Source organism: Nicotiana sylvestris, chromosome 8, assembly GCF_000393655.2.
Source record: "Nicotiana sylvestris chromosome 8, ASM39365v2, whole genome shotgun sequence".
Classification (NCBI taxonomy): Eukaryota; Viridiplantae; Streptophyta; class Magnoliopsida; order Solanales; family Solanaceae; genus Nicotiana; species Nicotiana sylvestris.
In genome coordinates, this window is record NC_091064.1 from 3,598,095 (window position 1) to 3,615,246 (window position 17,152).

Below are 17,152 nucleotides of genomic sequence, written 5' to 3' on the forward strand. Positions count from 1 at the left end.
CTTAAAATAATTGGCTTTGATTAACTAAAGAATGAAATTCAACTTACAGAAAATCTTGGACTACTATTTCCATTAAATATGTTTCCATTTATAATTTAAATTTTTATGTTGTCTTTAAATTGCCAAATGGCTTCATTTTAGCTTGCCACTTGGCTTAACCACATGCTTCACTACTCTCGTTTTAATATAATATAAATATAGATATAATATATATATATATATATATATATATATATATATATAATATTTAAGTTTTTTTTTTTGAGCCGAGGGTCTCCTGGAAATAGCCTCTCTACCCTTCGGGGTAGAGGTAAGGTCTGCGTACATATTACCCTCCCCAGACCCCACGTGTGGGATTATACTGGGTCGTTGTTGTTGTTGTTGTATTTAAGTTTTTTTTTATCTTATAAATAACTTTATACTTTATGTAAGATCTTATTTTACTGCTTGAATTTTTAAAAAAATTTGAAGTCAATAAATCTTTAATATCTTAAGTAAGTTTTATTTTATATTTTAACTTACTTCAAAGTATAAATAGTCATAGGTTATCTCAATTTACGTCTTTCTATATTTTTTATTTTTTTCTATTTAATTTTTTACCTCCATATTTCTAGCTAATTTAGAAGAAAATCTATGAGTGGATATATATATATATATATATATATATATATATATATATATATATATATATATATATATATTTAAATGTAGATATATATATTAAATTTGTCTAAGATCTATTTAGATTAAGTATAAGATTCATTAAACTACTTCCATTAATTATATTTCCATTTACAATTCAAATTTGTAATGTTGTCTTAAAATTGCCAAGTGGCTTCTTTTTAGCTTGCCACTTGGCTTAACCACATGCTTCACTACTCTCCTTTTAATATAATAATATAGATAGATTTATATATTATTATAATATTATCCTAAATTGCCAAGTGACTTTATAGTAGTTTTCCCCTTGACTTAATTACAATGCAAACTTTATTCCTTTAATATATATATATAGAGAGAGAGAGAGAGGGAGAGAGAGAGAGAGAGAGAGAGAGAGAGAGAAAGAGGTGTGTGTGTGTGAGAGAGAGAGATTAATTATGACATTTCATATCATATTTGTCAAACTAAATATTTTATTAATATGTACCTAAATTAAAAAAATAATATCACCTAAATTTTAGTTGGAAATGTATCATGAAGCAAAATCAGTCCAAATTCAATCCTTTCGTTTTTCACTTTGACCAAAATTAAAGAAAGAATCTTCCTTAAATAAAAATATTTACTACATAAAAATTTCTTGAACAATTTACAGATTTGGTATTCTTCTAATAAGCATAATGTTCCTAAATATACCATATTTCATATTATTTTTATTCTATTCTTGTCAATCTATATTAGATTTTGTCCTAAAATCTATTTTGATTTTGTCTTAAAAGTGCCAAGTGGCATTTTCTCAATAAGTCACTTGGCTTAACCACATTGCAAACTACTCTCCTTTTAATATAATATAGATAATAGTTAATAAGTGATCAACTGTATAAAAATCTCTAGGGAGATGGATATTTTAATAGATGGAAGAGGAGGATATTGGGTCAGGCTGTTAGGCGGATTGGGTGGGGGCATTTATAGCCATACCCGTTTTTTGGGTCACCTTTTAACTTATACCCGTTTTACAAAAAAAATTGCAAGCGTACTCACTTTTTACGTAACTTCAGACATATGGGCCTGAAGTAGCAAAAAATTATGTCTGAAGTTTGAACTTCAAAATGTTTTGCCTAAGGTGTAGCAAAACTTCAGATATTTTTGCATGAAGTTCAGCCTGACTTGCAAAGACAATCACACAAACTTCAATTCATAATGCAAATGGAAAACTTCAGTTCAATAAAACTACATCATGTTTTTGCTGAAGTTTTTGTTTGTAATTGCTGAACTTCAGCATTCTAGTGGCTGAAGTTTTGTTCTGTATTTGCTAACTTCAGCATGTCTTAGTTGAAGCTTTGTTCTGTATTTGCTGAACTTCAGCATGTTTTAGCTGAAGTTTTGGTAAAAATAGCACGGTATAGCCAGTTTTCGGACTGGTCATTCAAAAATAGCCAGCGTTTACCAAGTCAATGAAAAATAGCCACTATTTTGGTGCAACAGAGACCGGTCCAGCATAATATACTGGAGTTTGGTGCACCTGTGTATGAACTCCAGCATATTATGTTAGACCGGTATATTTTGCTGGCTCTAGTATAATATACTGGAGACTGGAGCACCGGTGCTCCAAACTCCAGTATATTATGTTGGACCGGTATACTTGCTGGAACTCCAGTATATTATGCTGGAGTTCTAGTGTACTTATGCTAGAACTCCATCATATTATGCTAGAGTTCCAGCATACTTATCCTGGAACTCCAGTATAATATGCTCGAGTTCAAGTATACTTATGTTAGAACTCCAGCATAATATACTGGCGTATTTTTCGGGTTTTGAACAGTGTTTTCGCTCAGATTTATCTTTACATGAAAAGTGGCTAAATTTCGATTACTTTTGAAATTGGGCTATTTTTGAACGACCAGTTGTAAATCTGACTATTTTTGAATTTCTCCTGAAGTTTTGTTCTGTTTGTGATGAACTTTAGCGGTTGAAATTTGTTTTGTATTTGCTGAACTTCAGCATCCTTGGAGCTGAAGTTCTAAACAACAATGAATTTAATAAATCATGATTAGTAGTGGTTGATGTTGTTCATTTCAAAGAGACATGAAAACAAGTTACTACATATAAATTAAAACCAAAAATCAATGTGCATGTAAAATTAAAATATCTAAGAGGTTAAATTATTGTGAATAAGACCAAACTGAACATAATGGGACAAGCAAATATATATGAATCATCAAGCTGGAACGCATAACAATATCTCAAACTTCAGCATTCAGAAAACAAAGGAGGAGAAGGAGGAGGAGAAAGAGGTCTAAAGTTGTTTAAACAGTGGATACAAGTTAAAACTTTTTTAAAAAGTGGGTATAGAGCGCCCCGTGCAATTTTTATGATTGGGTGTGGGTTTGGGCTGGTGTTTTAGGCAGTTGGGCCATTGATTTTCCTTGGTCTAGTTAAGAATGTCAACAACCCAATCTTTCTTTTGTTTTAATTGCTAAATTAACCACTCTAGATAAAACACCTAAATTGAACCTATTTTTGCAAAATTAGCATGGTAACTATCATTTAACCAATTATTTAACTAAAGATGCATGTAAAGTGACTAATATGTTTTTTGTTGTGATTTTCATGTATTAGTTATATAATTAGTTCCTAAAAATGCAATTAAACCTAAAATGATATGGAATTAAGATTTGGGAATTTTTTACGGTTTTTCTATGATTTTAAGACATTAAATATGCACAAAAATGTAACTAAATGCAAACAAACAAATAAAGAGAAATTCCCAAATATTCTACAAAAAATCAAAAATAACTAGTTTTATTTGTTTATTTATTATTTTTTTGATTTTGTAGGAATATTTGTGTAGGGTAAAAATTGCGTGCTCACAGTCGGCCTCGCCCTTAGGGTAAGCTTTTTCGATCTGTGCTTTGTACTTCATTCTTAGTTGTTGTTTGTCTTTGTTTTCAGACTGTGATTTTGGAAATCGAGAGTGCCCGCCGAGAGGAAAGGCGCAAGGTCATTTTTCAAAAGATGGAGCCGAAGTATCGTGAGTACCGCAATATGCACCGCGAGATCTGCAGGTGGTTTTGTGAGGGTGACAACTTCCAGGCTCTCCGAGACGAGCTGAAAAGGAAAGATGACGAGTTGGTGAGAGTCATTAGAAAATGCAGCGTCCTCGAAGGGGCGTTGAGAGATAAAGAAGAAGAGCTCGAGGTGAGCAAGGGGGTTGAGGCACAATGTGCCAATCTCCAAGACCAAGTGGTTTCGTTGCGGGCCGAGATCGAGGAGTGTCTAATCAAGGTAGATGTTCTCAATAGCGAGGTCACCGAGAAGACAACGGACTTAGAGAAGGCAGAGTTGGCCCGGTTGGGGGCAGCGAGGAAAATGGAGGCACTAGAGATCGTGGTCCGCGTTCTTCGTTCTGAGCGGGAGAGCGCTCTAAAGACAGCTAGGCTTAGAGAGGAGCGACTTGATGAGTGGATAGGGGAGTCGGAAAAAGAGGTTTCAGACCTTGGTGATCAAGTTGTTGTTTTCGAGGTCGACAAGTCATAGTTATTGTGTCAGCCGTCTTCTTCTCGCACTTCCACTTTCCCTGATATTTTGCAGGATCTGTATGAGAAGTGGATCCACGCCAAGGCCCAACTGGATATATTTAGAGATCTGATGGGGGCGGGGAAAGTTTCTAAGGCCGCCTTTGAGTACGCTCGTTCTAAGGCACGTATAGCTCGTGTCGTTTGTGGCTATGACCCCACTACACCGGAGGTCGGTGATGACGAGGAGGATGTGGGCGTGGATCGGATTGAAGAGGATCCCTGGTACGAGGATGAATATCTCGATGGCGATGGTAGAGAGGCGGATGGCGCTGCTGGGTTAGGCGGCGATTAGTTGTTTTCCTTCTTTTTGTTTGTAGACTTTTGTGTACATGTTTTTGTGAGCATTTGTTCTAGCCTTTGTAAAAAGAATATTCCAAGTATGAAAATGCTAGTTTAGTTGCTCGTACCTTATTCTTTTTCCTTCAGTTTGGGTTTGTATGCCTCTTTCTTTAGTTTTGCTTTTTGGTCGCTTTAGTCATAAAAAAATTGGTTCATGTGGGTTGAACGAGGTCTAAACATAACTTAGTTTTGAGCATGGCCGAGGGCCAGCAGATATTGATTCGAACAAGGTCGAATTGTAACCTATTGGTTAATTCGAGCGAGGTTGACTATAACCCATAGTTAATTCAAATGAGGTCGAATGTAACCTGTACTTAATTAATTAGAACGAGGTCGAAAGTAGCTTTTACTTAGTTAATTCGAACAAGGTCGAATGTAACTTTTACTTAATTATGGCTGGGGGCCGAGTAGGTATTAATTTGAGTGGGGTCGAATGTAACCTGTACTTAGTTAATTCGAACGATGTTGAATGTAACTTTTACATAGTTAATTCGAACGAGGTCGAATGTAACTTTTACTTAGTTAATTCCAACGAGGTCGAATGTAACTTTTACTTAGTTAATTTGAACGAGGTCGAATGTAACTTTTACTTAATTATGGTCGGGGACCGAGTAGGTGTTAATTCGAACAAGGTCGAATGTAACCTGTAATTAGTTAATTCGAATAAGGTCGAATGTAATTTTTACTTAATTACGGCCAGGGGTTGAGTAGTTGTTAATTCGAACGAGGTCGAATGTAACCTATACTTAGTTAATTCAAACGAAGTCGAATGTAACCTATACTTAGTTAATTCAAACGAAGTCGAATGTAACTTTTACTTAATTATGGCCGGAGGCCGAGTAGGTATTAATTCGAATGAGGTCGAATGTAACCTGTACTTAGTTAATTTGAACGAGGTCGAATGTAACTTTTATTTAATTATGGCCGGGGCCCGAGTAGGTGTTAATTCGAACGGGGTCGAATATAACCTGTACTTAGTTAATTCGAACGAGGTCAAATATATCTTTTACTTAATTACGGTCGAGGGCCTAGTTGGTGTTAATTCGAACGAGGTCGAATGTAACATGTACTTAGTTAATTCGAACGAGGTTGAATGTAACTTTTACTTAATTACGGCCGGGGGCCAAGTAGGTGTTAATTCAAACGGGGTTGACTGTAACCTGTACTTAGTTAATTCGAACGAGGTTGAATGTAACTTTTATTTCATTATGGATGAGGGCCGAGTAAGTATTGAGGCAAAGTTGCTTTGGTTGTGCGTTTGGCGAAATATGGGCGAACTTCATGCATTTGTGCTTTGTTCATATACTTGGAGAAATTTATATATTTTCTGGGCTGGAATTCCAGTCCCAGTCTATTTAGTCCCTTCGTTGGTCGACCTGGAGAAGTATTGAGAGGTTGGGCAATGGACTGACCGTCCAGTGCCTCCGTCCGTTCGCACTTCAACTTGAAGAGTTCCCCTTGCCGCCTCGTTAAAAACCTCATTGAGAAAACCCAATTGGGACAAAACTCAAGTGAGAAAAAAAAAGTACGACTTGGAGAATGCTTTTTCTTAAAAGTTGAAGTACTTGAGGTGGGTGTCATTCCAGTTATTTGGTAGTAGTTATCCTTCCATTGTTTCTAGTTGGAATGACCCTTTGTTTGCTTTTGCCGTGATTTTGTATGGGCCGTCCCAATTTGTTCCAGTTTTCCTTCCCGTGGGTCTTTTCTTGCTTGTGTTTTAGCTTTGAGCACGTAGTCCCCGACTTTGAGTGGTCTGACTTTTGCCTTTTTGTTATAATAGCGTTCTGCTTGTTGTTTTTGGGTGATCATCCTTATGTAGGCCATATCTCTCCATTCTTTGGCTTCATCGAGCTCTTGCCTTCTACTTTCATCGTTCATCGGCCTGCTCTTGTGGGAATAAATCAAACTGGGCTCTTCGACTTCAACTGGTATTACCGCATTAGTCCCATAGACTAATGAGTAGGGCGTCTCTCCCGTGCTTATCTTTGGTGTTGTTCTATAGGCCCAAAACACTTCTGGTAGTAACTCCGGCCATAGTCCCTTGGCGTCCTTAAGCTTTTTCTTCATAATGTTCAATATTGAATTATTGGAGAATTCTGTTTACCAGTTTCCTGCGGGGTGATAAGGTGTCGAGAGTATTCTTTTGATATGCAACTTCTCCAAAATTCAACGACCTTTTTCCCTGTAAATTAGGGTCCATTGTCGCAACTGATCTCTTTGGGGAGGCCGAAGTGGCATACGATGTTTTTCCATATAAAGGCGATCACTTCATGCTCACGTATTTGGGTGAATTCTCCTGCTTCTACACAGTTAGAAAAATAGTCATTTAAAACCAAAATAAATCATATGTTACCTCTCCCCAGGGGGAGGGGGCCGACGATGTCCATTCCTCACTTGATGAACGACCAGAGGGAAGTGACTGAATGGAGGTGCTCGCTCGCTTGGCGGATCATCGGGGCGTATTTTTGGCGTTGCTCGCATTTTTTCATGAAATTTGCGACCTCTTTTTTCATGGTGGGCCAGTAGTAGCATGCCCGTATGAGACATCTGACCAGAGCCTGATTGTCTAAATGAGCTCCGACAATGGCCTTCGTGGACTTCTTCAAGGACATGCCGTGTCTGATTCGGGCCTAAGCATTTCACTAGGGGGCCACCATACGTCCTTTTGTATAGGTCGTTATAAATGATGTTGTACCTGGCTGCATGCATTCGAAGCTTCTTGGATTCATTTTTATCATCTGGAAGTATGCCATCCTGCAAGTATGTAACAATATAGTTGCACTAGTCCCAAGTTATATTTATGGTCCTTGACTCAATTTGATCTATCGATGATCGGATGAGGGTGACCATATTTCTTTCTCCGGTTATGTTTATGGAGGCTGCTGCTAATTTGGTGAGGCCGTCTGCTTCGATGTTTTGTGCTCGAGGAATCTGGTCGAGCTGACATTCATCAAACTCGGGTAATAGTTTACAAATCTCAGCCTAGTATTTTTGTAACCTTTGCTCTTTGATCTGGAAAGTCCCTGTGATGTAGCTGACGACGAGTTGAGAGTCGCAGCGTAGTCTGACCTGCCTCTCCTTGTACTTGAGTGCTAGCCTTAATACTGCAATCACGTCCTCATACTCGGCCTCATTGTTAGTCATGTCAGGGCACCTTATGGACTAACGAATCACTTCGCCTATTCAGACTTCGAGTACGAGTCCCAGTCCGGACCCTAACGCGTTAGAATCGTCGTAGATGTAAAAAATCCATAGATCTTGTGTTTGGGGAGAAGCATGAGCGACTTCTTTTTTGACTTCGGGTATTATTTTTACGATGAAGTTGGCGACAAAGTTGGCAAGGGACTTGTGACTTTATCGTCGTTCGTGGTTGATATATGATATCATGCTCGCTTAATTATATGGCCCATTTGGCTAACCTTCCCAATAGCTCGGGTTTATGCAAAATACTTTTCAAGGTAAAAGTCATGACTACCGAGATGGGGTGTCACTAGAAGTAGGGTCTAAGCTTTCGTGAAGCTACGACCAAGGCTAGGGTCAATTTTTTGAGGTGGAATACCTCATCTCGACGTTGACTAGTGTTATGCTAATGTAATAGATGGGAGATTGCATACCTTTAATTTCTCGGACTAGGACTACGCTCACAGCCACCTCGAACACAGCGAGGTAAACGACAAGGCATTCCCTAGGTTGTGGTTTTGAAAGCAGTAGGGGCGACGAAAAGTAAGCCTTTAACTCCTTCAGGACTTGGGCGCACTCAAAGGTCCATTAGAGGTCGTTATCCTTCTTGAGCACACCAAAGAATTTGTGGTACCTATAAGATGATCGCGAGATGAACCTTAAAAGGGCGGTGATACGACCAGTCAACCTTCGAACTTGTTTTTTGGTGGTTAAGTGCTCTGGTATCCCGTCGATGGCTTTGATATGGACGGGGTTGACCTCGATACCTCGCTGTGATACTAGGAAAAATGAGAATTTTTCTGAGGCTACACCGAATGCACACTTTTTGGGGTTTAGTTTCATTCCATATTGCCTGAGTATGTCGAAGGTTTCTCTCAGGTGGTCGATGTGATCTTCTTTTCTTTTGGACTTGACCAACATGTCATCTATGTAGACTTCCATTGTCTTATCGAGTTAGTTCTTGAACATCTTTGTTATCAACCTTTGTTACGGCGCCCCTGCATTTTTCAGTCCGAATGACATGACTCTATAGTAGTACATTCCTTGGTGGGTGATGAAAGTGTTTTTTTTCTTGATCCTCTTCTTCCATGAGGATCTGATTGTAGCCTGAGTAGGCATCCAAAAATCTCAGCAGTTTGTGCCCGGCCGTTGCATCGATGAGTTGATCGATGTAAGGTAATGGGAATGAATCTTTGGGCATGCTTTATTTAAATCGGTAAAGTCTACGCACATTCGCCACTTCTCATTTTTCTTCTTTACCATGGCAATATTGGCGACCCATTGGGGGTATTTTGACTCTCTAATGAAGCCGTTTTCCAATAACTTTTTGACTTCATCGTGTACTGCATCATTTATCACGGAGTTGAACTTACGCCTAACCTACCTCATCGGGGGGTGGAATGGGTCGATGTTTAATTACGATTTCCTTCGGGATACCTGGCATATCTGCACGGCTAAAAGTAAACAAGTCCGCGTTAGTAGTTAAGAATTGACGAAATTTACCTGGTTCTTGAAGCTTGCAGCCGATTTAAGCTTTCTTGCTGGGTTCGTTGTAGTCCAATTGAATGGGGTCGAGGTATTCTATGGTCGATTTCGCGGCTTATACCCTATCCTGGTTTTTGAAGACGTCTTCTCTCTCATCACAGCTGGACCTCGGCCCTGCTAATTGCTATGCCTCTTTTGCTTTGCCCTTCATTGGTTGAGTGGTCGTATAATCCAGGGCGATGCGGCAGCATTCTCGAGATGTGCGTTGTTCTCCTCGTATACTGAATATTCCCCACAGAGTTGGAAATTTGATGACTTGGTACAAGCTAGATGGGATGACCCTCATGGCATGTATTCATGGTCGCCCTATTATGGAGTTATATGTTGTGTCCTGATCCATGATGTGGAATGTGGTTTTCAGAATGATGCCACTGGCCAGGACGGGGAGTATGATTTCTCCAGATGTTCGTTCAACTATATTGTTAAAACCTGTTAGCGTTATGCAATACGAAACTATCTTATCCTCGAGTTTCATTTGTACAAGTACCCGAGGGTGGATAATGCATGCACTGCTCCCATTGTCTACCATAGCATCTCACATCTGTGTCTAAAATTTGTAAAATGATAACAAGGGCATCATAGAGAGGGAAAGCCAAATCGTGGGTATCTGACTTATCGAAGATGATACTTTCTTCGAGTTTGGCATATCGTTCATTAATGATCGACCGTTTGTGCTTATGGGTTGTGGTGAACTTTACGCTGTTGATAGAAGCATCGTCACCTCTATCGATGATAATCTGGATGGTGCGGGTTGGTGAAGGCGGCTTCAGCGGTCCCTAATGTTGTTCGCATCCTCTAGCAAAGTTGGTCCTTCCCCGATCGCTCAATAACTCCTTGAGGTGTCCTTGTCGGAGCATGTTTAAGGCCTCCAATCTTAGGGCGATGCAGTCCTCGGTTTTATGCCCTCGTTCTTGGTAGAACTCGCATAGTGCATTTGACTTTCTGGTACTTGGATTTGACCTCATCTTTTGTGGCCATTTTACCTTTGACCTGAGCTTCTCCAATGCGTAGACTGTTTCTGAAGGTGACACACAAAATTGTGAGCGGATAACAAAGGGGGAATACCTATCTCGTTCCGATGAGTCCCTGTCCTTGGTCTGGGTGGGCCTTCTTCATGGTGGGAAGGAGGTACAATGGCGCCTCTATCGTATGGTAGATGTCATTCTCGATTGGGTCGTGGAGCCAGGAGGCCCCTTCTGGTATCGTTTCTTCGATATTTCCTAGACTCGGCTTGTATCGAAGTTAATCGGTGAGTCAGCCCATTGAGGTCGTCCTCGTTTTCTCTAACCTCGGCATAATAGGCGTTGTGTATCTCATCCCAAGTAGTTGGGGGATACTTCATAAGCCGACTCAATAACTTTCTCGTTTCCCTTGAACCACTCCTGCTCAGCCCGTTCTGGAAAGTTGCGACAGACATTCCTTCCGATACATTTGGTAAGGTCACTCTTACTCGGTTGAATCGAGCAAGGAAGTCCCTCACTCCCTCTCTAGGCGACTGTTTGATAACGAATATATCATTCACTCTCGCATTTTGTTGACCCTTTCTTAGTGCTCTCTTATTTGGTCCCGAAGCACTTTGTTCTTGTTCTCCATTTCCTTCATCTGTTTCAAAATGGTTGTGAGGGTGTTTTTACTGCATTACTAACAGTGTGAGTAGTACCTGTTATCGGAGGAGGGCAAGGGCCATGCTGCTCGACCGTAGTCAGTGTAATGCAAGTCCTTGCGTTTTCTATGACTTATCCTGAGCAGGCGTGTAGATGATGTTGGTTAGCGTGTCAGTTAGCCAAGCTTCAAGGAGCTTTTTCACCGCTGGTGACGTCTCTTCCGTCATGACGTGGAGGCTCCTTTACCGCATGATGTTGCAATACTGCCGTGAAGGAGAGGCGACCCGCCTCGCCTGGAAGAGGCATTAGGCGTTATGTCCTCATCTTCTGTCTAAGAAACCTCATTGATGGTGTTCAAGAGATTGGTGGTGAGGTCGGTCACTACCCTCATTCTTTCTTCTCCGTTACCTGCCATGTCAAATCTGTGTGTACAAAGAAAAAGGAGTTTTGTTCTCTGTGTGTTTTTTTGTTAGCAATCTGTGCTAGTTGTAGATCTAGAAGAAACTTAAATTTTAACTAGGAAATCCCCACAAACGACGCCAAATTGTTTGACCAAAAAATACAAACTTTCGGTTAAATTGTTAAATCTTATGTAATAAAGGGTTAAACCTAGTTAATGATAATATCTCTAGATTTAGAACTTGTTATCATAAATAACGTGAGATAATGCTGGTGGGGAACTGAAAACAATGCACATTTAATATTTTAAAGGATTTGAGCGGTAATAGAGGAACATCAAGCAATAAATAACAATGAATGTCATTTACGTAAATAAGGAGAATATTTCACCCAATAATTAGTGAGGTGGATGATTCTTCTTTCTGAGAGTGATGAATGACAGATAAATCCGAGAACATTGGAACTATTCTCGGATCTGATGGAAAAGTATGAAATAATAGAGGATGGAATCTTAGTAAAAAGATAGAGTTCGTATCTTTGCTAGAGAGAGTCTTCTTCTCAAAAAGTGTTCTTATCAAATGACTATTACATGCCTTATCCCCTTATCTCTTTTTATCTTTATATGAGACATATCTTAATCAACCTTAATAGTACAAGTGCAGAGAATATTCAATGGAATATTCTCTTTAATATCTTATTACAAAAACTAGTCGTTAGTGCTCTGTCTTTGATGCTCAACCTCGACCAGTGTTGACTGCTCGGCCACGAATCCTACTGTTTCCTAGTCGACCTCGACCACATCTTTTTCCTTAATACCACTTTATGCTAAATTCCCTTAGAACAGATTTTGGTCTATACACTCAGCTGTTTATGATAGACTGTAGAGATAATTATCTTTGATGAGTGAATTTAGTAAACTAAAATTAAGACAACTAATATGGTTACAACAAATTAAGAAAGCTTTTTAGAAGATGCTCAACCTTTAAAAATTACAGAAATATGACTTTTTGGGGTTGTTTTTAATTTTTGACCCCCGCTTATCCCCTGAACAGAACTTCAAGGTCAAATATTAAAAGTGTAGCGTATTAGCAAGGGCAATACTTATTAAACTTAAATTTTTGCTATGTGATGTGCCGGACAAAAATTCAAGATACATTTATTTTGAGAACTATTTGTGTACTTCACCCCTCATATTTTACTAGAGATTATTCAGTCCTTATACGATGGACATGAAAGCATCTTTTTACTGTTTTCATACTACAAATATGGCTCCAGCACAACCTTTGTGCTGATGACCAAATGTTGAATAATATGTTACAACAAATTAAATTGCATTGTTAATAATTTTATCGGTAGCTAAAAAATCACGAAACTAGAAATAGAGACTGTAAACTATAATCGTGTAACATGTCAAGAACTATTTATTAAATATTTATTATATAATATTTTCCTTAGTTTAACAACAACAAAAAATCCGGTGTATTCTCATAAGTGGGGTATGAGGAGGGTAGTGTGTGCACAAATCTTACCCCCACCTTTAAGAAGACAGAGAGGGTGTTTCTGATAGACCTTCGGCTCAGGACAAATAAAGGGAAGGGGTGACAAACAAACCAATCAGAAAATCAAGCGAAAACACAAAACTAACACTAGGTAGTGCATTTAGAAAACAAAGCGAAGACAATAACAAGTAACAACAGAAGTCCAGAAATACAAAAATGCACGAAAGACACTAAGTGATGTACTAAAGCCTCTACCATGATTCTCAACTTCCACATATTCCTACCCATGGTTATTGTCACGCCCCAAACTAGGGGAGGTACGACTGACACTCGATACTATATTCGATCGAGTTAGCCACTAAACATACTAGCTAACTAAACTAGGGGCCCAACAGATCAGGCAGCACAACATCTGAAATACTAAGCATGGACCATTAAGGTCATGACCTGAATAACAATATGCCATATAAACAAAGGTAGACGAGCCAAAATAATAAAGAACTAGCTGGCCGACGAGGCCGCGATTGGAGACATACATGCCTACACACATTGGAGACATACATGCCTACACACATATATATATACATGCCAAGCCTATGGGCTGGAGACTGAAAGCTACAAAAAGAAACCCAGAATACTGTGTCCACAATAGCCTCTAAGAGTGTCATAAGCACTGTCGGAACAAGGCCCCGACTATACCCAAACTGTACGCAAAAGTAACCATCCTATGAAAGCTCCAGGAAGAGGTGGAGCTTACCAACTCACAGCTGAACCCCGAAATCCTAGCAGAGGGGTCGATCAGAGTCCCTACCTGGACCTGCATGCACGAAACAAAAATGCAAGTGTCCCCAGGCAACGGGACATCAGTACGAATAAAAATGTACTGGTATGTAAGACAGAAAGTAGAATCATACATAGCTGATGTAACAAAAAAATAATAGTGAAACCACCTGACACTGAAACTCTTATAGCCTCCATGACCGACATCCGACCTCATAGTAATCAATTATGCATGGTATGCTCGTGTAAGCGTATGTTGTGAATACATATATATTAATGCAAATGCATTACATACCCAACCAAATGCTAGCAATGGCGGTCTCTCCCGGTAGCTAATCAGTATCATATTGCCAACCTGTGGCTGTCACACCTCCCTTTTACATACCCGCGAGGGGACAAGGGAGTTTTTTCCAATTTAAAGGACAATCGAAACGGGATTTGTTTATTTATTTCAGAGTCGTCACTTGGGAGATTTAGGGTGTCCCAAGTCACCAATTTTAATCCCGAATCGAGGAAAAGAATGACTCCATATTACAGTCTGCGTACCAGAAATCCGGATAAGGAATTTTGTTAACCCGGGAGAAGGTGTTAGGCATTCCCGAGTTCCGTGGTTCTAGCACGGTCGCTCAACTGTTATATTCGGCTTAATTATCTGATTTTATACAAATATGAACTTATGTGCAAATTTTAACTTTTTACCGCTTTCATAATTACTATTATTATTTTTTACAAGGAATTGCAACGTTGTGAAAATGTATCTCGAACCGCGTTACAATCAATGTACCCATGGTCGTCGATACACTTTGACTCCGTTGAGATTTTGAATTTGGGTCACATCAATGTGCACCCGAGTTTAAGAAGGTAAGATTTATTAAGGCGCATCCTAAAGAGACTAACGTATTGTTATTTTAGGAAGAGGCCGTGAAGGTTCATTAAATGGCCAAATCCAAAGTCTAGTCAATGGTTATGTATTTATTGAGGGCCCCAGCGATGTGTGATTTATTTGGCGAGGCTCGTCTCATTTTATTTTAAGAATAAACCTACAGTGACTACATTTCTTCTATTAAGTTTGTCTCTAAAAAAACAAAAGAAAATTTCTTAATTAATTACATGCTGAAAAACGTAACTTATTAGTTATTAAGTTACGGCTAATGTGAACGGAAAATTGCGATCGCGTTTGTACAAGGAAAAACTGCTTTCATTCTACATTCTATTATTTACTAATGCTAGAACATGAGATAGATACACAATAATATCAAAACAGATTAACTATTCTTCGATTAATTTAAACTAACATTATTAGATGAAGAAATTATACATATGCAACCTCATTACTCATTAATCATTCAACTACATCTTTATACAAAGAAAGGAAAATTATATTCAAACACAAGTCTAAACAGGAGGAATTCAACAGGAACAAAGCCTGATTAATATTTCATTTCGCTTCAAGCCGAGAGTGTACAAATGTGTACCTGGAAATAGCAGTACAAGAACAAAAGAAGGAGGAGTCAGCAGCAATAATAACACAGCAACAGCAGGTTCAGCAACACCGCAAACCAGTAACAATCAGCAGAATAACCCAGCAACGGATTGAAAAATCAGCAAGACCAAAGTGCAATCGCAGTCAAAGCAGAAGAGAGAAAGATACAAGATGCAGTAGTTTCTGATTTTTGAATAACACTCGCAGAAAAGCAAACAGAATTGTTCAAGTGAAAATTCAAATTGTCTTTCTCTTTTACTCTCAAAAACTCTCTCTCGAGTGTAAAAGTCTGTCAATAATAATCTCCAAGTCTCTCTAATGTGTCAAATGACCCTATATATATAGCAAGACAAGTCTTGAATTCCCAACCCCAAATTATTCCCCCAAGACATGCTTTGTCCCCACTATTTAATGTCTTCTTTATTTTAAACCTTGTCCCCCATGCCTACATTAAATAAATACCACATCCCCAACCCATTATAATTTGTCCCCCATGCTTAACATAAACAAATGCAATATTCCTCCCCATTATATTTTGTCTTGTCCCCCATTATGTTAAACAATTATATCAAAAAACCCACCCCATTATATTTTGTCCCCCATGCTTAACATAAAGAATCAAAATAATGTTCAATTACCAAACTACCCCTCCGACCTTATTGCAATTACCATTCTACCCCTGAATGCAATGCAATTTACCAAATTACCCCCATCAGCTCTAAACAATCAATTAATCAAAACTTAACCAAAATATAGCCAAGATGACCAATTTCTCAACAATCTTCAACAACAAATCACATGAACACGATGAACAACACAACTCCAAATTAATGGAAATAAATTAACCATATCGGGAACCAATCCTGGTTAATTTAGACCATCAATGGATGAGCAAGGATACCACAATACAAACAACAAAACACATGATTCAAACTAAATCAAACAAATCAAAACAAACATAAACTCACGTTAAATCACTGGATTAAACATGAACTTCAAGCAAAGATGAACATGAACTAAATCTATTTTTTAAACAACAAACATGACGGACTAAATGATTCAAACAACATTAATAATTTCTGGAAAATACATAACACATGAAACAAATTGAAGAAATAATTAATTAAATTTCAATTTGAATCTAACAAAACATCAAACTAACAAATTTTTACCTAAACAATAATACAAACATGAAAAACAACTAATTAACTTCCATTTGAAATCTGAAAATTAATTTAACAAAGCACATGAACAAACTAAAAAAAATTAATTCAAACGATAGACATGAACAAAACGAACATTTGCCGATTTTAGATTCGAAGATATCAAAACAAAATACGGACAAAATAACACTCAAAATCTACCAACCGGATCGACACGAATATGTACGGACTATTTCGACAAACCTCGACCAAAGCTTCGAACAAATGACGATGAACTTGGATGAAAACAATCTGTCCGGAAACGAGTATCGCACCAAGATAACTTGACGCCGAAGACGACCACGAATGGACGACCAAAGAAGATGGTCATTTGGCATTGTTTAAAAACGAAATAGTGGCAGCCTATCACAAGCCAGAAGGCAGCAGCAGGCTGATTCGTGAAGAAGACGAAGGTGAGGCAGCAGCGCGGCAGCAGCAACTCGGAGGAAGGAGGAGAAGCAGCGTCAGCTGCCATGGTAGAAGGAGGAGAAACAGCGGCGACGGTGGGGTTTGGACGATGAAGCAGCAGCTGAGGCAACGTCGGGGGCAGCTGCTCGTCATGCGGCAGAAGTAGTAGCAAACATGGCGTTATGGCCATGGCGACGAGGGAGCTTCGAAGACGATTAAGTGAAGCTTGTTGGGTCTGTTTGGAGAGGGTCAAGGTCAACAAGTTGTTCGTCGTCGACGACTGGACGTGGCAGCAGCCATGGATATCGAGCAAGCTTTGAGCTTAACGAAGGAAATGAAGCAACGAAGCAATGGCAGCAAGCTTTCGAGTTTTGGGCGTGTGTGTGCTTGTGTTGTAGTCGGATTTGTTGTTGTTTAACAATGGTGAAGAAGGGGTAGCCATGGTCGTTGGGACGAAGTTGCCAGGGGCAGCCATGGG

The 17,152-nt window shown here is 38.9% G+C and overlaps 1 protein-coding gene across 1 annotated transcript; it reads left to right on the forward strand.

Moving 5' to 3' along the window:
* Positions 1 to 2,867: 2,867 nt before the first annotated feature.
* Positions 2,868 to 4,527, forward strand: LOC138874618 (peroxisomal and mitochondrial division factor 2-like). The gene is made up of 3 exons (XM_070153389.1): positions 2,868 to 2,951; positions 3,610 to 4,164; positions 4,249 to 4,527. Exons 1-3 carry the CDS (start codon positions 2,868 to 2,870, stop codon positions 4,525 to 4,527), a joined length of 918 nt encoding a protein of 305 aa, XP_070009490.1.
* Positions 4,528 to 17,152: the final 12,625 nt, after the last annotated feature.